Consider the following 25,416-nt stretch of genomic DNA (forward strand, 5'->3'; position numbering starts at 1 on the left):
TATTCATCTCAACAAAAAATACATGTTTATTCCAAATGAAAAGCAGAAGAGAAGAGACTCAGAGGAACAAACTTTAAGACACTTTACTAAACTGGTTGAATGAGAACAGCACATTTCCAGCTAAATCAATGCCTAAATAATGAACAGAACAGTTGGGTAACTTATGCAATCTAAGTGTGAAGAATGCTGCTGAGAAATGGTTAGAAGATAGAAGACGAGTCACTTTTGCTGCACAATTCAGTGTTTGTTGACCAACTTGTGGTACCAAAGAGCAGAATCATACTGGTGTGCCACAGAAAGAGTAACTGTTTGTTTTTTTGTCAACAATCTACACGTCTCTGCAATATCGAAGTGTTAAAAAAAATATATATATATATAAGAATTTAAATAACTTCAATATAGTCGTGGCATAAGTACTCAGCTCCATGAGTCAACATGTTAGAAACAAATTGAACCACAACTACAGCTGTACGTCTTCTTGGTTAAATCTGTAAGAGCTTTGCATACCTGGACTGTGCAATATTTGCCCATTATTCTTTTCTAAATTCTTCAAGCTCTGTCAAGATGTTGGGGATTATGGCTAGACATCCATTGATTTTCCAGCAGATTTAAGTCAAAACTGGGTATCACTTTATTTTAAGGTATATATATATATATATATATATATTAGTCACTAATTAGTAGTTTATAAGTGTGTGTATAAGCAGCTAAGAAGGGATTTATTCTGTTTTATTAGTCATGTATTAGGCCTCAAGTATTTTCTTATTCAAACGTTATAAGTCTAATTACTGGTCAATCATTGATAACTTCATTGTTAGCCATTATAAATACACATTAGTCGTTAATTAAGAGCAACTTACACAAGAAACAGGCTTTTAGTAAGCCGTATCAATATGGGACTGATAAAGTCATAGCACTGTACCTTAAAATGTGCTCCCTGCTCTGAATTGTGGCCACATTTTTACATGAAAAATCTTCTTTACAGAAATGACGTCGTTGGACAGAAAGGGGCACACATACCAACATAATGTATATGCCATACAGAAAACATTCCAGTCAACATGATGTAAACAAAACTTGCATATACTTGAGTGTTGGCTGTATGGCGTATATTATGTATTATGAAACGCAAAGGAGCACACCTCCCCACACCCATGAGCAACACCATATATTGTTGGCCTGAAACGGAGAATTTGTGTAGTAGTTTCATTAGATAAGAAATTGATTCATATTAATGCCACACATTCAAGGTCGGGATTCAATCTGATCGCACAATGTTGACAATACGCCTTTTAAAGGGATAGTTAAGAGATTTTGGCAATGAAGCCCTTTATCTACTCCCCCAGAGTCCGATGAACACAGGGGTTGGAACCAAAATTGTTTTCCAATCATTTAGTTCTGAATAGAACCATTATTGTTTTTGTTCCGTTCCACTGTTTCGACCAGCAGAACAAAGTTCTGAAAAGGTTCGAACTCAAAAAAGGTTTATATTGTTCCTTTTTTAACCTGTGAAATCAATTATTATTATTATTTATTTTTTTACATTGAGCTCATTAAATGACTTCACCAATCAGTGCGGATAGAGCAGGCAAGCTAGTTGTTTATATGCATAATGGACAAACAAGTGTAGCCTGTGGCGCAAGATGCGACTGACATTTTGCTGGTGGGAGGAGAGCGAGAGAGGGTTGAGGAGAAGGCTTGAAGCACTGGGCATATTGCTATGACATGCATTATCTGAATTAGGTCCACATAATTATACCTAGGAAGAGTGGCTTCTATGGAGGAACTTTGAATGTCCTTTAAGCTAGCAAGCTAAACTTGAGCTAGCTAGATAACAAGCTTGTGTGTGCAGAGCGGCGCCAGAATTGAAAACACCTCGACCTTTTTGTAGTTAATAAATCCAACGTGAAACTTGATAACTAGGACTATATTATCCTTAACTAGCATTGAAAAAGTCAATCCATTCTTCTCTAGCTAATAGACCCAGTGGGTCTTGCGAAGGGTATACAGAGATGACCAGTTTACAGAGTAGTATAGAGTGCAGTGATGTGTCTATAAGGAACAGTGGTGGCAAATCTGATCGCTGAATGGTAAAGACCATCTAGCCGCTGCAGAGCACCCTTACCTGCCAATCCATAAATTACATCTCTGTTTAAAAGTTTTTATTTTAACACCCCTTTTTTTGTGGTATCCAATTGTTAGTAGTTACTATCTTGTCTCATCGCTACAACTCCCGTACGGGCTCGGGAGAGACGAAGGTCGAAAGCCATGCGTCCTCAGAAACACAACCCAACCAAGCCGCACTGCTTCTTAACACAGCGCGCATCAAACCGGAAGCCAGCCGCACCAATGTGTCGGAGGAAACACCGTGCACCCGGCGACCTGGTTAGCGTGCACTGCACCCGGCCCGCCACAGGAGTCGCTAATGCACGATGAGACAAGGATATCCCTACCGGCCAAACCCTCCCTAAACCGGATGACGCTAGGCCAATTGTGAGTCGCCCCATGGACCTCCCGGTCGCGGCCGGCTGTGACAGAGCCTGGGCTCAAACCCAGAGTCTCTGGTGGCACAGGTAGCACTGCGATGCAGCACCTTAGACCACTGCGCCACCCGGGAGGCTTATCTCCATAGTCTTTTTGTAGGCCGTAATTGTAAATAAGAATTTGTTCTTAACTGACTTGCCTAGTTAAATAAAGGTTAAATCAAATAAATAAAAGTCTAGCATGGGTAGGATGGTCATCTAAATCAGGGTTAGTTTGGTAGCCGGGGAGGAAAGAGGAGCGATTATGATAGAGGAAACCAAGTCCAGATTTAACTTTAGCCTGCAGCTTTGGTAAGTGCTGAGCGAAGGACAGTACCATCTAGCCATACTCCCAAGTACTTGTATGAGGTGACTACCTCAAGCTCTAAACTCTCAGATGTAGTAATCACACCTGTGGGGAGAGGAGCATTCTTCTAACCAAACCACATGACCTTTGTTTTGGAGGTGTTCAGAACAAGGTTAAGGGCAGAGAAAGCTTGTTTGACACTAATAAAGCTTTGTTGTAGAGCGTTTAACACAACATCCGGGGAGGGGGCAGCGTAGTATAAGACTATCATTTGCATATAAATGGAAGAGCGCGCTTCCTACTGCTTGAACTATGCTGTTGATTTAAATTGAGAAGAGCGTGGGGCCTAGGATCAAGCCTTGGGGTACTCACTTGGTGACAGGCAATGGCTGATATAGCAGATGTTCTGACTTTATACACTGCACTCTTTGAGGTAGTTAGCAAACCAGGCCAAAGACCCCTCAGACACACCAATACTCCTTAGCCGGCCCACAAGAAATGAATGGTCTACCGTATCAAAAGCTTTGGCCAAGTCAATAAAAATAGCAGCACAACATTGCTTAGAATCAAGGGCAATGGTGACATAATTTAAGGACTTAAGGTTGCAGTGACACATTCATAACCTGAGCGAAAACCAGATTGCATACCCAAGAGAATACTATAGACGTCAAGAAAGCCAGTCGATGATTGACAAGTTATTCCAACACATTTGATAAACAGGGCAAAATAGAAATGGGCCTATAACAGTTAGGATCAGCTTGTTTTCCCCCTTTAAATAAAGGACACACCGTGGCTGCCATCCAAGCAATGGGAACCTCCCCAGAGAGGAGAGAAAGGTTAAAAAAGGTCAGAGATAGCGGCAGGAACCTTAAAGAAGGGTCTAAACCATCTGAACCCTCAGCAGCCTCCACTGCCCTGAACCAGTTTCAACCCCTGGTGTACAGTATGAAGGAAGTTAGCTTTAGTAACAAGCATTAGCACAATGACTTGAAGTCTACAAGAACGGCTAGCATTAAATTACCTGTAAAAGTAAAGCATGCTGTAATGCACGATCAGATTGAATCCCAGCACAAGTCAACGTTTTACGTAAATAATTAGTCACCAAACATCCATAGATACAATAATATTAGCACTCGTGGCAAGTGTAATTCTGATTTAAAAAGACACTATGCACTATGGAAGTTTAGATGCTAATTGTTTATGTGAAATGTTTCACTTGATTTGTTGGCTATATGACATAATTTATGTGGGGAGGTGTGCCTCTTCTGTCCCAAAAAAATGCTGAAACTAAAAATGTGGCCACACTTCAGAATAGGGAACACATTGTAAGGTACTATGTATGTCCTTATTAGTCCCATATTGAGACGGCTTACTAAGAGTATGTTTCTGGTGTAACGTGCTATTAATTAACAACTAATATGTCTTTATTATGGCTAACAATTAAGTGATTAATGATTGACCAGTAATATATGCCTTGTGTTTGAATAAGAAAATACTTTAGGTATAATACATGAGTAATAACAAGGAAATATCTTATTAGTTGCTTACATACATAATTATAAACTACCAGTGTCACATGTGTAACTTCAAATAAAGTGTTACCCAAAATGGTAACTTGGCCTCTTAGGAACAGTCACTGTCTTCTTGGTAAGCAACTTCAGTGTTGATTTGGCCTTGTGTTGTAGATTATTGTCCTGCTGAAAGGGGAACTCCTCTTCCAGTCTCTGGTGTAAAGCAGACAAGCAGGTTTTCCTCTAAGATTTTGCATGTGCTTAGCTCCATCCTGTTTCATTTTATCCTGAAAAACTCCCAAGTATTTGCTGATGTCAAGCATACCCATACCATGATGCAGCCACCACCATGCTTGAAAATCAAGAGGCAGTTATACTCAGTGATGTGTTGTGTTGGATTTGCCCCAAACATTCAGCTCTGCATTTAGGCAAAACGTGTATTCCTTTGCTGTACTTTTCTTCAGTATTACTTAAGTGCCTTTTTGAATACAAGATGCATGTTCTCTATATTTGTATTATTCTTTTCACTCTGTCATTTAGGTCACTACAATGTTGTTAATCCATCCTCAGTTTTCTACCATCACAGACATTGAACTCTGTAGCTGTTTTAAAATCACCAGTGGCCTCATGGTAACATCCCTGCGCAGTTTCATTCCTGTCCTGCAGCTCAGTTTAGAAGGACGACTGTATCTGTGATGTGTCTGGGTGGTTTCATTTATTTATATAAAAAAATTAAAAAAAAAAAAAAAAGAATCGACAGCATAATTGTTAACTTGACCATGCTTAAAGAGATATTCAATGTCTGATTTGTTCTTGTTAGCCATGTATCTATCACTGCTCTTCTTTATGAGGTTTTCAAAAAGCTCCCTGGTCCTTGTAGTTGAATCGGTGCTCGAAATTCAATACTTGACGGAGGGATCTTACAGATGTTGTATAAATGGGGGACAGAGGAAGGGATGGTCATTAAAAAAAAACACTGTCAACCCCTATTATTTCACACAGAGTGAGTCCATGTAATTCATGTGATTTTTCTAAGGCCACATTTTCCTCCTGAACTAATTTAGGTTTGCCTAAATACTCATGCCACGACAATATTTTAGTCGTTGCGCAAACAAACTTCCACCCTGACATAAGAGTATTTTGTGTAGATTGTTGACAAAACATGACCATTACATCCATTTGAATCCCACTTTGTACCACAATAACATGTCAAGAAATCAAAGGGGTCTGAATACTTTTGCAAGGCACTGCAATCAGGTATAATGTATTTTTATATGTGGAGGAATGTGTCGATTAGATACCGACGTGACTTTCTTAATTGCCTCTGATGGGATAAATAAAGATGTACTGCATTGACATTTTTACCTATGCCTGGATGAGAGAGCTGCTCAAACAGAGTCCAGCTGTGGTCGTCAATGCAATGATTCTTCATGACAAACAACTGGCAGATGTCCCGGGCTGTGATGTCAGTGGGAACCTCTACTGCTCGACTGGTATTGTCCTCATTATACACTTTGATTACCTGCAGTGAAAAAAACACATTGACATGAACTACATCTTGTATGATATAAAATATATACATACATACATACATACATACATACAGACATACATACATAACATTTACATATCAAATGCACATTGAAACATTACAAATAACCAACAAGGCAAGAAATAAGGGTAGGGAGGCGTCATTTCAAATGCATAGGATTTTCAAAATGTTCTCCAAGCCACACAACAGCACCAAATTCTTCCAAAAGTTGGAGAATGTGTCCATAACAAAATACTGAACTATTGCTCCAATTATCTTTCTTCTTTTTCCATTCACAACAGTTGTTACAGTTCTGCATTAAAAATAGCACAGAGAAACTCAACAAAACATTAGCAAATCCATCTAACATCACAACTTACCCCTCTGTTGGGAGACAAGCAAACGTGTGAATTTGAGCCAACTCTGCAGCCTATGTAGGGCTGAGTGCAAAGCATTGTAAACCAGGCTTTTAGTGAGGAACATGGAAACATGCACCAGACAGGCAGACAGCGCAGAGCTGAGCAGAACAAAAAAAGCAGAGCAGCGAGTCAGTGTCAGCTGGGAAGCAAAAAGCAGAGCTCTCCCTCGCTCTCTTTACTGCAGTGGAGCTGAAATGAGCTAATTAGAAAGAGCTGCCTCTGATCACAGCGTTTTCCTGACTCCACAGATATATGTCACAGAGGCTCTGGCCCAATCACCTGCCACCTTTTCCTCAAGTAAAAAGAGACCAGGATCAGCCTGCTCTGCTCCACACACCCCAGGAGGAGGAGGAAGAGGAGGAGAAAAGAGTCACAAGGCTCGCCCCCCTCCCTATTCACACAGCCATGGCAAGTCGAGTTCTTAGCATAAAGCCCTGCATGAGCTCAAAAGCAATTACAAAAGGTGCTAGTTAAATGTAATGCTAGTTGGGTCAACTCTGTCTAAAGTTGACAGGGGTGGGCGGGGAGCGGGGGAGGGAGAGAGGCACAGTAAAGATCAGCTGGCTGCCTCGGTGTGCTTGGGTCTTGGTTTAAGGCGGATCGGTTGGGCAGGACGCTCCAGCCCTCTTTTGTGGAGAGAAAGGAGGTCACAGTGCTCCCAGCAGCGCTGGGGTTAGTGCCCTTAAGGAGCCCGCAGCGAATCACAACCTTCAGCTATGACATCACCCCACAATGAAGTAGACGATCTAGTGATTAAATCAGTCGGTGCCGAGATTTACAAGACAAAAAAAATAAAAATAAAAAGGATTTCCCTTTGTAGGTACCTAACAAAAGCTAAAGGGACTGCATTACTGGGATTACTTTAACAGCCAATGTCCCCTTGGTGGGTGGCCTGTACAGTACAGACAGACAAGCTAATGATAATGAGACACTGTAATCATCTTGTACATCGCAGCAACTCTTAGGTCACTCACATTAGAAAGCTGAGGACAGTAATAATCAAAAAGCCCAGTGTACTTACTGTACACACCATTACAATGCTTGAAATGCGTTTCCAGTGGTAGAAATGACAACAGGATGAAGAGTGTGAAGGAGCCTCTAAAATCAGGCTGTGGAAATAGCATCTAGGCAGGATTCCAGTTGTGTCGCTCTGTGGAAGTCACTTCCTGATAATTTGCCAAATCAAATCTCTAAAAAAGTTTGTGTTTCATGAGTAACAGGGCAGGGTTTGTCAGGGGGTGATGATGCTATAAGTGCATTACTCCGGCTGTGACGGTCATGCAATTTTGGATGATGGTTATTGGTCAGCCAAATGCCCGGACTCACCATTATAACCATTAGAATATACATTAAAAAAAAAAGATAAATATAATCTCCTTACGCTCCTGACAGCATGTGCTGCCATAGAAATAGCCTAGACAACCAACGGCTCGTTTTCTACAACACCTTGCTCATTTCAGCGAGGAGCGTTAAGAGTCCAGGTTACCGCAGAAACTGACTTAACCGCACAAATGCCGGGACTTCTAATGTTTTTTAAGGTTATGGAGGTTATTTTACTTTCATGACAGTCTTCATCCATAACTGTCGGTTACACGGTAATTGTGCCAGCCCTATCCTCAACACAAATACACTGGAATGAAACGCTCTTACACACTAGGTTTAACATTTTTGTGCCAAGAGGATATTTTAATACATTGAAGCCTTTTATAAATGTATAAATGAACTGTGCTGACAGAACATTTTGTGTTCATTTAAAGTTAATCGTTTTATTAGAACGCTACACATGCATTATAAATGACTGTAGTGTTACGCATACTGCATGCACGTCTCGGTCTCTGTATACCTAACAAGAGAAACAATATGGCCTGTATGTCCTTATACTTGGGGTGATCTGCAGAGCTCCATATATCTCTTTAATGAATAACAATGTCTACCATCCTTTAGAGAGCGTTGGGCAAATATTTGATGAGGTACTTAAAACATTTTTTAAAAGACATTCAACAACAACAAATCCTCTGGGTCGGTCCTATTTGGTGAAGCTACTCTCTTAATTGGAGATACAAGGTCACAGACCGCAATAGTTCACAACTCACTAACAGCAAAAATAAAGTGCTTAGTTCAATCTAACGAAACCTTCAACAGTCTGAACCCACACTAGCCAAAGACTGCTCCTATATAGGTTTGATCCTCGCATGTTGGACGTTTCAACTAGGGTTGAAGTGACTAGCTACAGTATCCATGATAAATCACTTGTTCCAGGGAGTAAAATGAACGGCGAGGCCAGATAAAATGCTGCTGTGAACGGCTACTTTCTGTGTCAACGAGCACAAAGAGGTGCATTCATCAGGTAGCCATGCAGCTCCATGTGCAGACCTACACTTGCTTTTATTTCGACAGACCGCAACTCAGACTCCCAAACTCACTCCTCTAAAGTGTCATACTACTAATATACAGGTAGTTACTGCGGCTGCTTTACAAAACCTTCCCTAGAAAGATTGATAAAGTCCGCTATTTTCTACACCGACTTTATGACAACTTAAGTCCTTCATATTCTCGTCGTTATATCCAAAAGATAACACCTAAATGTTACAAAAAAAAAGAGGATTGAATATATAAGGGCTGCTTAATGCATCAGTTGAAGTGAAAAATAGTGCCGAGTGCAATCACAGTGATTCTGGAACTGTGCAACTAAATACCAAAGTGCATTTCGGTCCAAAGTAAAGAAGTGTGCCCATGATTGACTTCAGATAATTACAGTCGTTCTGGAACCGAGGAAACTTAAAACAATGACATACCCTGTGCAGGGGCTGACAGGGAAAAGGGCCGAGGGAAATAAGATAGGAGTTGGGCAACAGTGACAACGATAATGGTGATGACAGAGCTAAGCAGTGCTACGAGCTATGAAGCAGTACTATATTCAACCCAAATTCTACTCCCGTCCTTCCGTCGACAGCCGCGTTGGAGGACATCCAAAATGTACAGAACTCCGGGAAGAAAGGAACATGATGTGCCGAGTCTCAATGGTCTTCTATTGAGAAAGGAAAGACATTTGCGCTGGCCTAAATATAGCGTCGTTAAGCAAAGCATAGACCGTTCTATAAGTCCTCTTTATCTCAAGGACAAGATTGCAGACACCGGTTTACCAATTAGTGTGTACTGGTTTTTACCTTGAACTCCACTCCCACAGCTCGATTCAGTGTGTATCCACTGTACATCCACAGTGCCCTTCACTACAACAAAGCCCTGGATGAGCTCAGTTAACCAGGCTACTCCTCCACAAGCTTCAACTGCCTGTCTGTCTGGACACAACAGGTCAAGCTGCTACTCAAGGGCCTCTTTGCCCTACTGCTCTGGTTTTGTAGCCGTTTAGGTTCAACATTGTGCAGCCGTCTATTCTGTTTCTGCCACATAATGCCAAACCTCTCATTTCATGGGTCTGGTTAATGCTTAATTTATTTCAACAATAAATCTTCAGGTACTCAAGACACCAAACCAAGAATATGTTGAAAGACCATAAAATAATGCTAGGGCAGAACTTTTACCCACTTAACAGTGGTGCTTCTCAAGAGTGGTTCAACAGGCAACAGGCTCACATAGAACCTTGAAATGGCTCACTCTAGTGTCATTTTTGTCACACAGGTTTATAGACAATTATAGACACATATCTCAAGCTGTCAGATGTTTTGCATTCCAAATCACTTGTTGGTTCATCCATTGTTAAGAGTGATATCGTCACAATTTGGTAGTCTGAGTTCATTGTGCCTTTCGAAAAAAAATACGTGGACACAATTGTGTTTTAATGTCAACCATCGTTTTGGAATAAGTGCTCGGACTGCAACATTTCAGCACATTACTTTGCCGCTACTATAAAACCCGCTAGATCGACAGAAGATTCTGGTGCAAAATGTAGGCCAGCTAGTAACACACAAAAACCCACAAACAGAGGAGGCTACTGTAGCTAACCTCGGGAGACGAATGGGCCCTCTAATGACAGCCATCTACTGTACTTCAGCAATAAAGGGGAATGTGTACTGAAGACAAAATACATGAATTGAATGTAAAGAAAACTTTCCTTTCCTGATAAGGAAAGTGATAGAAAAAGGCTGAAGCACATTCCAAAGGATCAAGTCCAAACTACCAGATATCTGGATCTGAAGGTACCTTTTCTTTCTCCTAGTCAAACTGGTTCAGAAATGCCGACGACTTAACAGATTTCCCCACACATCGTTTTTTCACTCCTATGCTTAGTTGAAGTGTTACTATTTAACACGGGACACAATTAGGATAGTTGAAGAAAGCAGAAGCCATGCACATGGAGGCAAAGAGAGGAAGGTACAGGCTCATTTCCTACCCGCTTCTGAAGACAAAGTGGAGTAATGGCAGGCAAGGTGACTCTCCTCGTATTGAAATTCATGTTTCGTTCTTCAGTACACAACTACTAAGGTGAAATGTATCCATATATCTTAATTGTAAATACTGGTATTCTATTAATTCTTTTTTGTAGAAAAACCAAACAATAATCACAATGTTAATATCCAAATATTCAGAAGCCTCTCGACTGAAAGTGATTCCACTGTGTGCTATAGAATGCACTTTGCACAGTATATCTCTACAGTGAGATCGTGCACACTGAACGTGTGAGACAGAGACAGAAGTAATCTCTGAACAATAAACTCCTCCTTTGTCCTTGGAAAACTAAAATGCCCCCCTCTCTCTCTCTCAAAGAAAGCCACTTTATCAAGCCACAAACAGCTCTTGATAAAAATAGTTCCAAGGAGGACTATAGTTACAATAGAGAAGGTCAGAGAAAGCAAAAATGACTTTATATATCAGGTTTAAAAATGGTACACAAAAGTTAATAGGTGTACTGTATCATCTAGAGTAATGTAGTTGCTCATTTCTTGCAGCTCAGGGACTGTATTTCCATTGGTACAAATGCAACATGAGGTTTATTTTGTTGTTGTTGCTGAAAATGAATACTTTGAGGGTAATCAATGGCCAGTTCTTTAGTAGCATTGGCACCTCTTTCTTCTTTACCAGAAGAATATATGTTGGTATATTCAATGATATCATTGTACTACAAATGGTGTGGAAATGTTGTCAACTTTAGAATAATGTACATTTGCAAATACGTCCACAATATTACCCATCAAATCGCATTTGAAAGGCATTTCCATATTTAATTTCTCCTAATTTTGTAACGTAAAAAAAATAGTACGTTTAGTGCAAATATAGGGAATGGATAATAGCGAATGGCTGATATAATATCTATACAAACACTACAGCAAGGAAAAGCTGTGCATGAAACAAATCTCAGCAGGCAAGTAGAGAGGATTGGGGGAGAGGAGGTGGTTGGCAGGCTGTGAATTGGGGGGGGGGGGGGGTCAAAATAGATCTGCACCAAGTTGTTCCCACAGCCACAATTGCCACAATTCATTATCCACATCTGTTTTACTGTAAGGATGAACAAAGAAGTCTTTATGAAGTAGGAGCAGGCTGCTACAGTATGCATTAGAGTTAATGATGTAATAATTAAAGTCACTCTCAATGGTCTGATAAAGAGGAGTTACACAGTGTCAGTAATGCTGACAAAGTTCTATAAATGTTTCCACCTAATTTTACACGACGTACTCCCAAATGTGATCAGCTGTATTTAAGAATGTAACTGTAATCCAAATTACACATTTTTAAAAGAAAAAAGTAATCCGGATTGATTACAGTTACTCGGATTACTTAATCCCTGCTACATGTAATCTGTTACTAACCAACCCTGGTTACACATTAAATAAATATGTCTTCAATGAAATCGAAGGGGAAAAGGAGATTTGGCCCTGACAAAACATCCATTTTAATTCCTACATTGCTAAACAATTATACAAGCTCCTTTAACTATTCTGCCAAATGCTAACTGCTGATGAACTTTTTTTTTTCAAGTTTGAGGTAAAAGGGGAATTTGATAATGATGTTATGGTTTTGTTGGAAAAATTCAAGCGTTTCTTAATTAATTAAGTGTGATTAAAAAGACAGCAGAAACATGTCCTTGAACACAGGACACTAGAAACATCCAAGAGTGCTAGATAGATCTCTTTTCAGAAAACCCAGTAATGCATTTAGCTAGGACCTATAATGGGTCACAGCCGAAAAGTGCCCAGAAATGCATTGTTAGATACGGACCACACATGCACAGGCCAGTTCGGCTCTGCTACATATTTCTTTCAGCAGGGGCAAAGCTCAGCGTTCAAGCCCAAACTCTCCTATCAATCTTAAAATGTCAAGCAGAGAAGGCAACGTCTGTGAGAAGATAATACACTGACTATATAATGAGAAACAAAAGAGACTAGGAAAAAAATGCTTGGATTATTTTAAAGGGCTGATCAATTATTTAATCAACCACATCCTATAGGCAAACGGATATAATTGGACCTTAGTCATTTAGCAGACGCTCTTACAGTAGTTAGTGCACTTGTCCCCCCGTAGGAATCGAACCCACATCGAACTCACAACCCTGTCATGCCACACAGGGCCCCATTGGTATACATTTAAATAAATTCAACAAGAAAAATAAAATAAAACTTGCGTTTCATTTTCAATACATTATCCGGCTTCATGTACTAATTGAAAGAGCATGAAATGTACAACACAGTAAACAGGTCAGAATCAGACCGTGCACCATAGTTTAGAGGGAGGATTCCTTGCACACTCCCTCCTTCCTTCCTTCCTCCCAGACCAGACAGGGGTGGGGGGGAGAGGTTGGCAGGCAGGCAGCAGTGAATTTCATACATTTCCCCTCATGAGAACGGACGAGGAGTCCTTCCCAAGCTCACAGGCTCTCGGTTTATCTGGAACCGCAGCACATCGTCTTGAGAGCACAGACAAGCAGACGCTGCTAGTTATCCTAGAGTGCAAAAATGAATCTGAATTAATGGAGCCAGATAGATAGCGGCGTCTCCGCAGCTCTCATAACAAAGCCGGCTCCAGACACTCTGTTCTTGACCAGGGCTTGATTCAAACAAGAACCCTCCGCAGGCCCTCACAGAGCTGAGCAGCAGGCCTGAGTCTCGCCAGTCTGCAGCGATCACACACAGACAAATAAAACTAACTCTAGTTAGTAATACAACTACAACTAACACACACACTGCCTGCAAAGAAAACTAACTCTAGAAAATGCAGGTCAATAAATACGCAGGAATACCTTTGTAGCGAGGTATTGCAACAGAAACACTGCTATCCTACTTCTTTCTTTTCAACTGTACATTCAGTAAACTGTACATTCAAATTGATATTTTCATCCATATTGCAGCATAATTTATGTGCTCTTAATATTATTTTATAACACAAAAACAATGGTCATTCTTATATGGTCCTATCCTGTTTGACTCGACTGTGCCGGACCTGAAATCATAAGAGCATAAATCGTCCACCTAGACATGTGTACACAAGGTATAGGTTCCTTGTGATATGACACAGTGATAGCCCCAGACTGGTAGCAGACATTCTCATTGAGTCAGAAGGCAGAACTGAACACCAACACTGTCTGGAAGCAGGGGAGGGTATGTCTGCCTGTCTGTCTGTCTGGTGAGGGGCCAAGCAGTGTCTTTCCACTCTACCAGTTCTGTACACCTAAAAGTTCTCTCACCAGAATACATGTGGACATATGCCCTTGTTGTATGACATCTATTTAGCCTCTGAGAAGTACTGACCTCAATATTATGCACTTTCTACTATGGATGTCTATAAAATGATATGGATGTTATTAAAATCTTTATGCAATTATAATAATGAACAATTGGATTGCGATGTAACCACCAATACCTTACAAACAAAAAGGTGTTACAAATGACACAATACGACAGGTACGCAAGTAGCTGTGTCATGGAACAACTTGCTTTACGTAAAGAGCTTTACTTACCAATAGGACGCTCTTCATAACCACGTTGCCTACCACACAAACATAGGGTGTACCTTGCACACCTTGCCAAGCATGGTATGGATTGAAGGGCTTTGTGCTAGCCTTTTGAGGGCCCTTGGTGCTGCAAAGACATGGCAATGCCAGGGGACATGGCTCCTACCAATGGGATCTGACTTCGAGGTCACGCTCCAAAGTGCACAAGTATTCTATTTCACAAGGTAGTCACAGAAGTGGCTGTGATATGGCTGAGGGAGCAGGAGTACTATAGGACCGATACTGATCAAACTGGACTCCCCTTATCACCACATCTGCCCTCTTAATCACTGGCTGCCGTTAGCCCATGTAACCCTCTCTGTCTTTATAAGTGACAACGTTTTGCACATTCCCATGCACAGAGTTAAAACCCCAAATCATGTGAAAACAATCATTTAACAAATGCGATTCAACATTAAATATTATATTCCGCGTCAGCCACTACGCGGTATGTAATGTACCCAACGATTGTAATGATCAGTGGTGAAAGTGTCTACACCACAATAACACAACTGGATGTAAAAATGCATTTTTTTTTAAACAACCATCACATCCCCAAAGACAGTCGGTATTTGAATAATATTCTATACAACATTAATGAATTTGCTTGAAGAGCATTTGAATAGTTTAACACTTAAACTGGTTCCGCCTGTACAACATATGATCGAGAACTACAGATGGACACAGGCAAATGATAAACACAATAGAAACGGATAACAAATGAACTCAACCATGTGTTAGAGATGCACAACAGAGCATAGTGCTTTTCTTGGAGAGTGCTGGTTGAAGTCAATGTGAGAGTCGACTTGCCCATAGCAGTCACGACTTGCCGCTTTGGATATGCAAATGCACCATGACACTGCAAATGCGTGGCTGACAGTGGCTCAGGCAAACTGCTTTCTCACGACTGGAAAAGCTTTGAAAACCCATGTTAAACAATGGCATGTCAAGCAAAGGGCCTCAGTACAACTCCGAATGGGCATTCAGTCCAATCACAGTAAACTAAAAACCTGGTCAATCACGTACAAGCACAGTGGCTACTCCGATTGTCACGGCAACTAGCACCATTGCACATACCACCGATACTAGTCCAATCCCTATATCTTTAATAATTTAACACACTACTGTCTCCTTTTTGTGGGACAATGTATTTTAAAAAAAAGTGATATACACTGCATTCGGAAAGTATTCAGACCCCTTGACTTTTTCCACATTTTGTTACGTTACAACCTTATTTTCCTCAACCTACACACAATACCCCATAACGACATAGCAAAAACAGGTTTTCATAAATGTTAGCAAATGTATTAAAAAGAATGATATTCACATAAGTATTCAGACCCTTTACTCAGTACTTTGTTGAAGCACGTTTGGCAGCGATTATAGCCTTGAGACTACTTGGGTATGACACTCCAAGCTTGGCACAGCTGTATTTGGAGAGTTTCTCCCATTTTTCTCTGCATATTCTCTCAAGCTCGGTCAGGTTGGATGGGGAGTGTCGTTGCACAGCTATTTTCAGGTCTCTCCAGAAATGTTCGATCGGGTCCAAGTCCGGGCTCTGGCTGGGCCACTCAAGGACATACAGAGACTTGTCCCGAAGCCACTCCTACGTTGTCTTGGCTGTGTGCTTAGGGTCGTTGTCCTGTTGGAAGGTGAACCTTCACCCCAGTCTGAGGTCCTGAGCGCTCTGGAGAAGGTTTTCATAAAAGAGCTCTCTGCACTTTGCTCCGTTAATCTTTCCCTAGATCTTGATTAAATCTCCTAGTCCCTGCCGTTGAAAAACATCCCCGCAGCATGATGCTACCACCACCATGCTTCACCATAGGGATGGTGCCTGGTTTCCTCCAGACGTGACACTTGGCATTCAGGCCAAAGTGTTCAATCTTGGTTTCATCAGTTTAAAGAATCTTGTTTCTCATGGTTTGAGAGTACTTTAGGTGCCTTTTGGCAAACTCCAAGCGGACTGTCATGTGCCTTTTACTGAGGAGTGGCTTCCGTCTGGCCACTCTTCCATAAAGGCCTGATTGGTGGAGTGCTGCAGAGATTGTAGTCCTTCTGGAAGGTTCTCCCATCTCCACAGAGGAACTCTGGAGCTCTGTCAGAGTGACCATAGAGTTCTTGGTCACCTCCCTGACAAAGGCCCTTCTCCCCTGATTGCTCAAGGATAAGCAATAAAACAGGATGCACTGGAGGTCAATTTCAAGTCTCATAGCAAAGGGTCTAAAAACATATGTAAATTAGGTATTTCTCTTTTTGTTGTACCCGTTTTTCACTTTGTCATTATGGGGTATTGTGTGTAGATGGATAAAAAAAAAACATGGTTTGTCCTCATCAACTGTATCAAAAGGCAAACCAACTTTGCCACGGTCGCACACCGGCCAGCTGAAGATAATTAGCGAAAGAAGTTGGCTAACCTGCTAGCTAGTCTAGGCTACTTCCAGACAAGACCAGAGCCCTATACTATAGTGCTGTTAGAAAAGTATTCATACTCCTTGTCTTGTTACACATTGTTGTTATAGCCTGAATTCAAAATAGATCAAATATGTTTTTGTCCCTCACCCATTTACATACAATACCCCATAATGACAAAGTGAAAACATGTTTTTGGAAATTGTAGCAAATGTACTGAAGATTATATACAGAAGTATGTCATTTACATAAGTATTCACACCCCTAAATTAACTTGTTAGAATTACCCTTGGCAGCAATTACAGCTGTGAGTCTTTCTTGGTAAATCACTTAAGAACTTTGTACAATATTTGCACAATTTTTTATTTTTTTTTATTCTTCAAGCTCTGACAAGATGGTTTTCAAGTCTTGCCATAGATTTTCAAGCCAATTTCAGTCAAAACTGTAACTTGGCCACTCAGGAACATTCAAGGTTGTTTTGGTATGCAACTCCTATGTATATTTAGCCTTGCGTTTTAGGTTATTGTCCTGCTGAATGTTGAATTAATCTCCCAGTGTCTGGTGGAAAGCAGACTGAACCAGGTTTTCCTGTGCTTAGCTCCATTCCGTATATTTTTTATCCTGAAAAACTCCCTAGTCATTAACGATTACAAGCACACCCGTAACATGATGCAGCCACAGATATGCTTGCAAATACGGAGAGTGGACTCAGTAATGTGTTGAATTGCCACATTTTCTTCAGTATTACTTTAGTGCCTTGTTGCAAACAGGATTCATGTTTTGGAATAGTTTTATTGCCTACAGACCTCCTTTTCACCCTGTCATTTAGGTTAGTATTGTGGACTAAATACAATGTTGTGGATCCATCCTCAGTTCTCCTATCACAGCCATTAAACTCGAACAGTTGTAGTCACAATTGGCCTCATGTTGAAATCCCTGAGTGGTTTCCATCCTCTCCAGCAACTGAGTTAGGAAGGACGCCTCTAACTTTGTAGTGACTAGGTGTATTAATACGCCATCCAAAGTGTAATTAATAACTTCCATCATGCTCAAAGGGATATTCAATGTCAGATGTTTTACCGTATCTACCAATAGGTGCCCTTCTTTGCAAGGCATTGGAAAACCTCTCTTTGTGGGTGAATCTGTGTTTGAAATGCACTGCTCGACTAAAGGACCTTACAGATAATTGTATGTGTGTTGTAGAGAGATGAGGTAGTCATTCAAAAATAATGTTAAACACTATTATTGCACACAGAGTGAATCCATGCAACTTATTATGTGATTTGTTAAGCAAATGTTTACTCCTGAACTTATTTAGGCTAGCCATAACAAAAGGGATTGAATACTTACTGCATCAAACTATTATTAATTTCAATAAAAATGTTTAAAAAAGAAAATGATTCCACTTTCACATTATGGAATATTGTGTGTAGGCCAGTGACAAAACAAATCTCATTTTAAATTCAGGCTGTAACAACAAAATGTGGAAAAAGTCAAAGGGGGTGTGAATACTTTCTGATGGTCAACTCAGGATAACCAGTACTACGATAGCGGCTCAGCTTTTAGCTGGGAAAATCTAGATTGCAAAGAACCCTTTAGTACTAATCTGTCCCGGGCAGGCTAACTCAGGGCAGGCTAACTCAGGGGTGAGGACCAATGAAATCAGGTACCTTCCATCTCTCGCAAAGATTGAGTCATCATCCCTTTCATTTGAGTTAGAAGACTGATTACATCTTTTATTAACCTTTTACTGCAGTGGGCTAAATCAGGGTGACAGAGTGTTTCTTTGAAGTCAAACAAATCTACTTTGAAACAAAAAGTATACACGTCACACACATGGTTATTGTTTGTGTGTTAAATTATAATGTTAAAATACCTATCACATTACACATTTAGTAATGACAGAATGCATTTGAAACTTCACGCACAGTAAAACTTGTGTATGACTAAATACAACTATTTTATCGATAGGAGTGAGAGAAGAAAAGTTGCTTGTGATATTGATAAGCACACCAAAAGACGACATTAACGATAAGTAATCAATTTAAAACGACACGTCAACAAGCCTATTTTACGCCATAGCCTGCTGAATTTGCAAGATCACTTTTTTCATTTTGATTTCAGCACAAATGAAAATGTGGCATCGGCTCGCCCATGGGTCATTCCACCTCATAAAGCACAAGAAACACCCACCATCTCAGATTGTTCTGAATTAGTTTGTTAGAAAACCGTAGGATTAGCGTTGAAATGTAATTTGACCTCTGAGAAATTAATCTAGTTGATTGTACCCTAATTGGCCATTTGAATTTATAGGATTAATATAATATTCAATAAATCAAAAAACACTGTCTCCCATGCTTGTTCAATGAACCATAAACAATTGATGAACATACACCTGTGGAACGGTCGTTAAGACACTAACAGGTTAAGTAGACGGTAGGCAATTAAGGTCACAGTTATGAAGACTTAGGACACTAAAGAGGCCTTTCTACTGACTGAAAAACACCAAAAGAAAGATGCCCAGGTTCCCTGCTCATCTGCGTGAACGTGCATTAGGCATGCTGTAAGGAGGCATGAGGACTGCAGATGTGGCCAGGGCATTAAATTGCAATGTCCATACTGTGAGACGCCTAAAACAGCGCTACAGGGAGATGGGACGGACAGCTGATCGTCCTCGCAGTGGCTGACCACATGTAACAACACCTACACAGGATCGGTACAGGATGGCAACAACAACTGCCCAAGTTACACCAGGAACGCACAATTCTTCCATCATTGCTCAGACTGTCCGCAATAGGCTGAGAGAGGCTGGAATAAGGATTTGTAGGCCTATTGTAAACCAGGTCCCCATCAGACATCACCGTCAACAACGTCACCTATGGGCACAAACCCACCATCGCTGGACCAGACAGGACTGGCAAAAAGTGCTCTTCACTGCGAGTTGCGGTTTTGTCTCACCAGGGGTGATAGTAGGATTCACATTTATTGTCAAAGGAATGAACGTTACACCGAGACCTGTACACTAGTGCGGGAACGATTGGGAGGTGGAGGGTCCGTCATGGTCTGGGGCAGGGTGTCACGGCATCATCGAACTGAGCTTGTGGTCATTGCAGACAATCTCATTGCTGTGCATTACAGGGAAGACATCCTCCTCCCTCATGTGCTACCCTTCCTGCAGGCTCATCCTGACATGATGCTCCAGCATGACAATGCCACCAGCCATACTGCTCGTTCTGTGCGTGATTTCCTGCAAGACAGGAATGTCAGTGTTCTGCCATGGCCAACGAAGAGCCCGGATATCAATCCCATTGAGCACATCTGGGACATGTTGGATCGGAGGGTGAGGGCTAGGGCCATTCCCCCCAGAAATGTCCGGGAACTTGCAGTTGGTGGAAGAGTGGGGTAACATCTCACAGCAAGAACTGGTGCAGTCCATGAGGAGGAGATTCAGTACTTAATGCGGCTGATGGCCACACCAGATCCTTACTTTTGATTTTGAACCCCCCTTTGTTCAGGGACATATTATTCCATTTCTGTTAGTCACATGTCTGTGGAACTTGTTCAGTTTATGTCTCAGTTGTTGAATCTTATGTTCATACAAATATTTACACACGTTAAGTTTCCTGAAAATAAACGCAATTGACAGTGAGAGGACGGTTCTTTTTTTTTTGCAGAGTTTAGTACCTAACATCCGATTTGGACCAAATTTGTTTCTAACAACGAGTTAGAGATGAAGAATGCAAATACATTTTCAAAATCCACCCACGGACCCCCCACGTCAATCACACCCCAATAACTAATATAAGTTCTGTTTTGGCAGAGTGAATGTACAAATGCTTCCCCCATTCAAACACACACCAAAGCACGCCTCCAAGACCCAAATCTCATTCTCAGTCACATTACTTCATGAGGAGAATTGAAACCGAGGCTAAATCATCAAGTTCAGCCCCACTTTAAAATGTTGAGAGTAAATAATTTAGAGACTAGAGACTGACTACCCTCAAAGAGAGCCTGGGGGATTCAATAGACAGACTTGTCACACCCATTTATGGGGCTAGGGCAGTGATTTCACTGGTTTCTCAAGTGCCGCTGAGGATGGGTCGTGACCCTGCGACTGGGGGATTGTGACACATAAACAGCTGGTCAGTCTGACATATTCCCTTTGTCTCGACAATGGAACAGCTCAAAAGGCTGAGTGAAAGCCTGTCAGCCTAATCAGGTGAGAATGCAGCTCTCATCATTGTGTTACATAAGGAGCACATTGAGACAGGCTAACAAGGAGCCACACTGTTCCAGCCCGAGGTCACCAAGGTGTCATTCTGCATACTTCTTCAATGCTGAGAAATCCAAGTATTTCACTCTTGACAATCAAAAGAGAAAGCCAAATCCATGCTAAACCTATGGACTTAAAAAAAAAAAATAGAGTGAGGGGATCATTAGAGAAATGCAACCACAAATTTGTCAATGTGAATCCTGGGTGAAGTGGAAAGGGGATTGGATATAAAGGGCTCATTTGAGACTGTTGTATCAAGTGAAGACTGACACTTTAGTTTCTTTGGGAAGACAATCGAGCTCCACAATCATCTTATCAGACTGTATACAGAAGAACAAACAACAAGCTGATTACCTCCCTTTAGAAAATCACAAAGTATTCTAAATCGCATGGGCGCCGGAGACAACTGGAGAATGACAAATACACTCGGAAAGCAACTCATTATTAAAAGCTGAGGAGCGAGGTCTAATGCTGCTGATTTTCTTTGGTTAGCACTGAGCTCTGTAATTTCAGGCTTTACCATGACTCAGAGGTCTGAGTTGGGCTAACCCCCTTGCCTCATCCCCTCCCCCCTCCCTCAGCCAGAGATACCCAGTGAGTGTAATTAACACCTGCAGGGAACCAATCGCCTCCAGGGAATGGGTGGTGTGGTCATCGAACGAGCCACAGCCAGCCTGACTTGACAGTCTTGGGGATAATGTATAGCAGGCTTTCCGTTTTGACGTTCAGTCATTTCTTAAAGCATAACCATAATTGTTAGCTTGGAACATAATGAATGTGCTCCCAGTTTAGTAAACGGCACAGAGCATGGGTTCTGTAAAAGCTCATATATCATACAGTACAGATTCAACATTGGCAGAAATCGAAGTTTTGCAGTATTAAAAAAAAAAAAATTGCTCCTGACCTACAATGAGAAAATGCTAATGTTTTCACACAAATTCAAATTAGATTTGTTTTGTTTTAACTTCACTAATTACATAATTAAAAATGAATTTTGTAGGCCAGGAAAAGCAAGAGCAGCTGTGTGACCATGCTGTATGGTTTTCCGTAGTGCAGGCTGAATCGAATCCCATATTTTTTTAAAGTATAACTTTATTTTAAACTTACTTTAACTTAAAGTAATGTACAATCACTAGTGTACACCATGCATCTGCTGTAAGGTGAATTAATAAACCTAACCCCCAAAATCTAAACGTTAATTCTCTCTTCTAGGTGGGAGACAACCGCGTGTACACAAACCTATACCGATAAACTCTTACCATGTAACTGCGTCGCAGTTCCTATCTACGTAACTACAATGTACTGAAGAGGTACTGAAGAGTTATTCATTTAAAGCACAGGAATTGCATGTGATGAGATCAAGCAAGAACCAAAAAAGAGCCAGGGATCTAGTAAGGAGTGAACTCTGACCCAGTGCCAGGTCTCCTCTCCCCCACATTCACCACTCTCTCCAACAATGGCTTCGTCCCAAATGTGACCCTATTCCCGGATGTACTGCATTCATTTTGACATTAGCCATTAGACCAGGTGTGCTGTTCATTGTAACACTAGTGCTGATACAGAATCTCGGTAAAGACCGGCTCTCACAATCACACGTAGTGTGGATTCCCTGTAGAGTGTGCTGACAAGGCATTCTCAACAACCTCATTTTCATACTTGCACAACTGGTTCTGGAGTCCTCACGCCCTGCAGTATCAGATGCGTAGCGCAAGCCAAACATGACCGAGCTTATGGGTGAATTTAAATTAACACGCGTCTTTGTGGCTATTTTTCCTTTCTTCTGTCAGTACCGTGCTATTTAGAATCACATGTAAATGCCGGAGGTTTTCAACTGGAAAACATAACAGGGGAAGGAAAGTGGTGTTTTCTATAATATAATATACAGAGAACGCAGACTGGAATAAAATATCTGCTCACTTGAGTTGCGCCGCTTTTGGTCCAGGGTAATAAACAATCAGAGACGAGGGATGAGACGGTTGAGGGAATAAGTTCTGGGAAAGGGTTTGGAAATGGGTCAGTCAGCAGAGTCTCCTCTCCCTCTTCACTCTTCCTGGAGAAAGGGAAAGAAGGAGTATAGAAAAACAGAGGCAGCCATGTTAATGCCATTGGGACCATAGATCAGATTGCTGGAGGACTGTCGGTCTGGAGCCTACAGAGAGAGTCATAGGGATCTCCTTAGCTTCTATCTGAGACATCAGATTTTACAGTCCATACCCAAACTAAAGTTTGCGTATGGCCAGCTTGTGTTCTATACCTCCTCTCTATTGTTGGGGCCTTTGATGAGGACAATGTGTCTTCTGTACATTCGAGGGGATCAGTATGACTGAACAGGTGATCCTCTCAGACAGACATGGCTGACGGCCAGTCACTGTGTCTGTGTTGCCCGCCCCCCCCGCCCCCCACACTCTCAGCCAGTCAGACGACACACCCAGCAGAGGGACAAACCGATATTTGAAAAAACAATAGATAACAATGCACACTCCACCTCAGAGGACACTTAGAAATAGCACTTTGGAGCCTAGTTCTCTCCAAATGAGCATTAATCCCATTAAATGCGACATTAATCAAGATAAGAGTTTGGTGATACTCTATACATTCTGTATCGGCTACAATCTGTATACCCATGTCGCCCCATTCATGCAGTGAATCCACAACTGAAATACAGTGTATAATCCTTCCGTTTATTTATGGATTTCTGATCGTGTCATGTACGAGGGTGCGGCCTTGATGGCCGTTCTGTTGTTTACTTCTCAAAGCGTGTCCATTTCATCCGTTCACATCAACATCGAGCAGGGAAAGAAAATAAAAAACACCCTGTCCGTGTGGGAATGACCAGGCTGACAAAAGCGTCACCACATTCTCCGGTAGCAGCATGAGAAGATAGGAAACAGAGTTTATAAGTGAAGGCCTTGAACGGTAAAAAAAAAAAGAAAAAGGGGCTCACGTTGACATTTCCTTACTGCTCTGTAAACACACAGCAGTTACTAAGTTACTAATTACAAGCAGAAAAGTAACAGGTGCTTGATTCGAGTCCAGTTCTTTCAGTGTACTATCCAAATTGGCTAAAACTATACACTCGTTGACAGTTGTGTGCTCACCACAAGTGTTTACAGGTACAAAGTCTACAGCTATTTTTCAACTGGGACTTCTGTGCCCTACCGCTGCGAACACAAAGGGTGTACTATTCCTCTGTAGGAGAGCACATTGTATGAGCTCACTAATCACATATGTTAAATATTAACTTCAAGTAGTGAGTTACAGTATAAAGTAAGATAGTATTTCCTCCAAGAGCCTCAGCATATCTAACACATTTATGAGGTTTGTGTTTTAGACAGTTAATTGAAAACAGACTAAAAATAAGTTTGAAAAAAATACAGTAAATCACACTCATTCACAGCAGCCATTCCAAAGGAGAAATAAACCATACCTATTTCCTTTGCAGACAGCAGTCTTGGAGGGCTGGGCATTTGGTGGTTGTAAAGGACCATGCAAAGGGATGAGGCACGGGCTGGAAGAGCCACTCACATTACCCTTCCCACTCCCAAAAATCTCTGCTTTCTCTCCGAGGCAGCCAGAGGTGTGTATGTCTTCCAGTGTGTTATTCATATCACTCATGGGGGCCGGCTATTTCCAAGGCATCATCTGGAGCAGAGAAAAGAGACGAGCTGTTGGATTGGCGTGTAGAGTGTGCAGGGCAGTAGCAGAGCAGAGCAAAGTGAGAGCGGGAGCGAGAGCTGGCTGGGCTCCTCTGTCTGATCACAGCACACAGCAGACACAAGCTTCTCCGCAAGGCTCATCTGCTGCCCATGAGTTTGGCCCAGTGGGGCAAAATGAACCCTCCTACCAAAACATGATCCACCACAATAAAGTTATTTTTAACTCAATGACTCCCAAATGAGCCCTCTTCGCTTTGACACAGTGACATATTAAAATCCACAAATGTTTCTCTCTCCCCGTCTGGCTTTTCCCCCTGGTTTTAGTTGGTCATTTACCCTCTTTTTCCACTTCTTGCATTTTGTTTTGAATGAAATGATTATTTTTTACTACCTGGAAAGCAGACCTGCACACAAAGCACACTTACACAAAGGGCTGTTCGTTGTCGGTTCGTTGCAACGTATCTCTGTAATGAGTCCTGGAGGTTTGCCAGACTGTAAGACCAAGTGTTCCTTTGTCACAGACTTCACACTGAGGTCCCGACTCCACTTTAAACTGAGCCCTGTGCTGGACTGGAAGCATGTGGAGAGTATCCCAGACAGAGTGACTCAGCTGTGGTGTGGTGGGCTGTGGCGTGGTAGTCTGTCATTCTGTGATAGCCAGCCAGGCATTATGTGTGTGTGGGGGGGGGTTGATGCGATAACATCTATCTGAAAGGTAATGTGTAGCAGAGACTGGGCTGGGGTTGAGAGGCTACTGTAGATAATGACTGGCTGCATGTGATTAAGGTAACATCTGGTCGCAGTACCAGTTTACTTAGATTGCAGAAATCTAGATGACAGAATTTC

The 25,416-nt window shown here is 41.5% G+C and overlaps 1 protein-coding gene across 10 annotated transcripts in view; it reads right to left on the bottom strand.

Moving 5' to 3' along the window:
- The window catches only part of LOC115108567 (growth factor receptor-bound protein 14-like), a 46,825-nt gene that overhangs the window by 16,211 nt on the left and 5,198 nt on the right, over positions 1-25,416 (bottom strand). For 3 of the 10 annotated variants that reach the window (XM_029633086.2, XM_029633093.2, XM_029633102.2), the window contains 3 exons: positions 24,342-24,556; positions 22,832-22,964; positions 5,706-5,862 (listed from right to left, as the gene is read on the bottom strand). In XM_029633086.2, the coding sequence (XP_029488946.1) occupies positions 5,706-5,862; positions 22,832-22,964; positions 24,342-24,529 (478 nt within the window). In that variant the 5' untranslated portion in view covers positions 24,530-24,556. Of the gene's footprint in view, positions 1-5,705; positions 5,863-6,251; positions 6,567-10,641; positions 10,908-22,831; positions 22,965-23,661; positions 23,763-24,341; positions 24,937-24,995; positions 25,215-25,416 lie in introns of those variants that run through there. The other 7 variants (XM_029633067.2, XM_029633110.2, XM_029633076.2 and 4 more) reach the window with 7 other exon arrangements.

Source organism: Oncorhynchus nerka, linkage group LG3 (genome assembly GCF_034236695.1).
Source record: "Oncorhynchus nerka isolate Pitt River linkage group LG3, Oner_Uvic_2.0, whole genome shotgun sequence".
NCBI lineage: Eukaryota > Metazoa > Chordata > Actinopteri > Salmoniformes > Salmonidae > Oncorhynchus > Oncorhynchus nerka.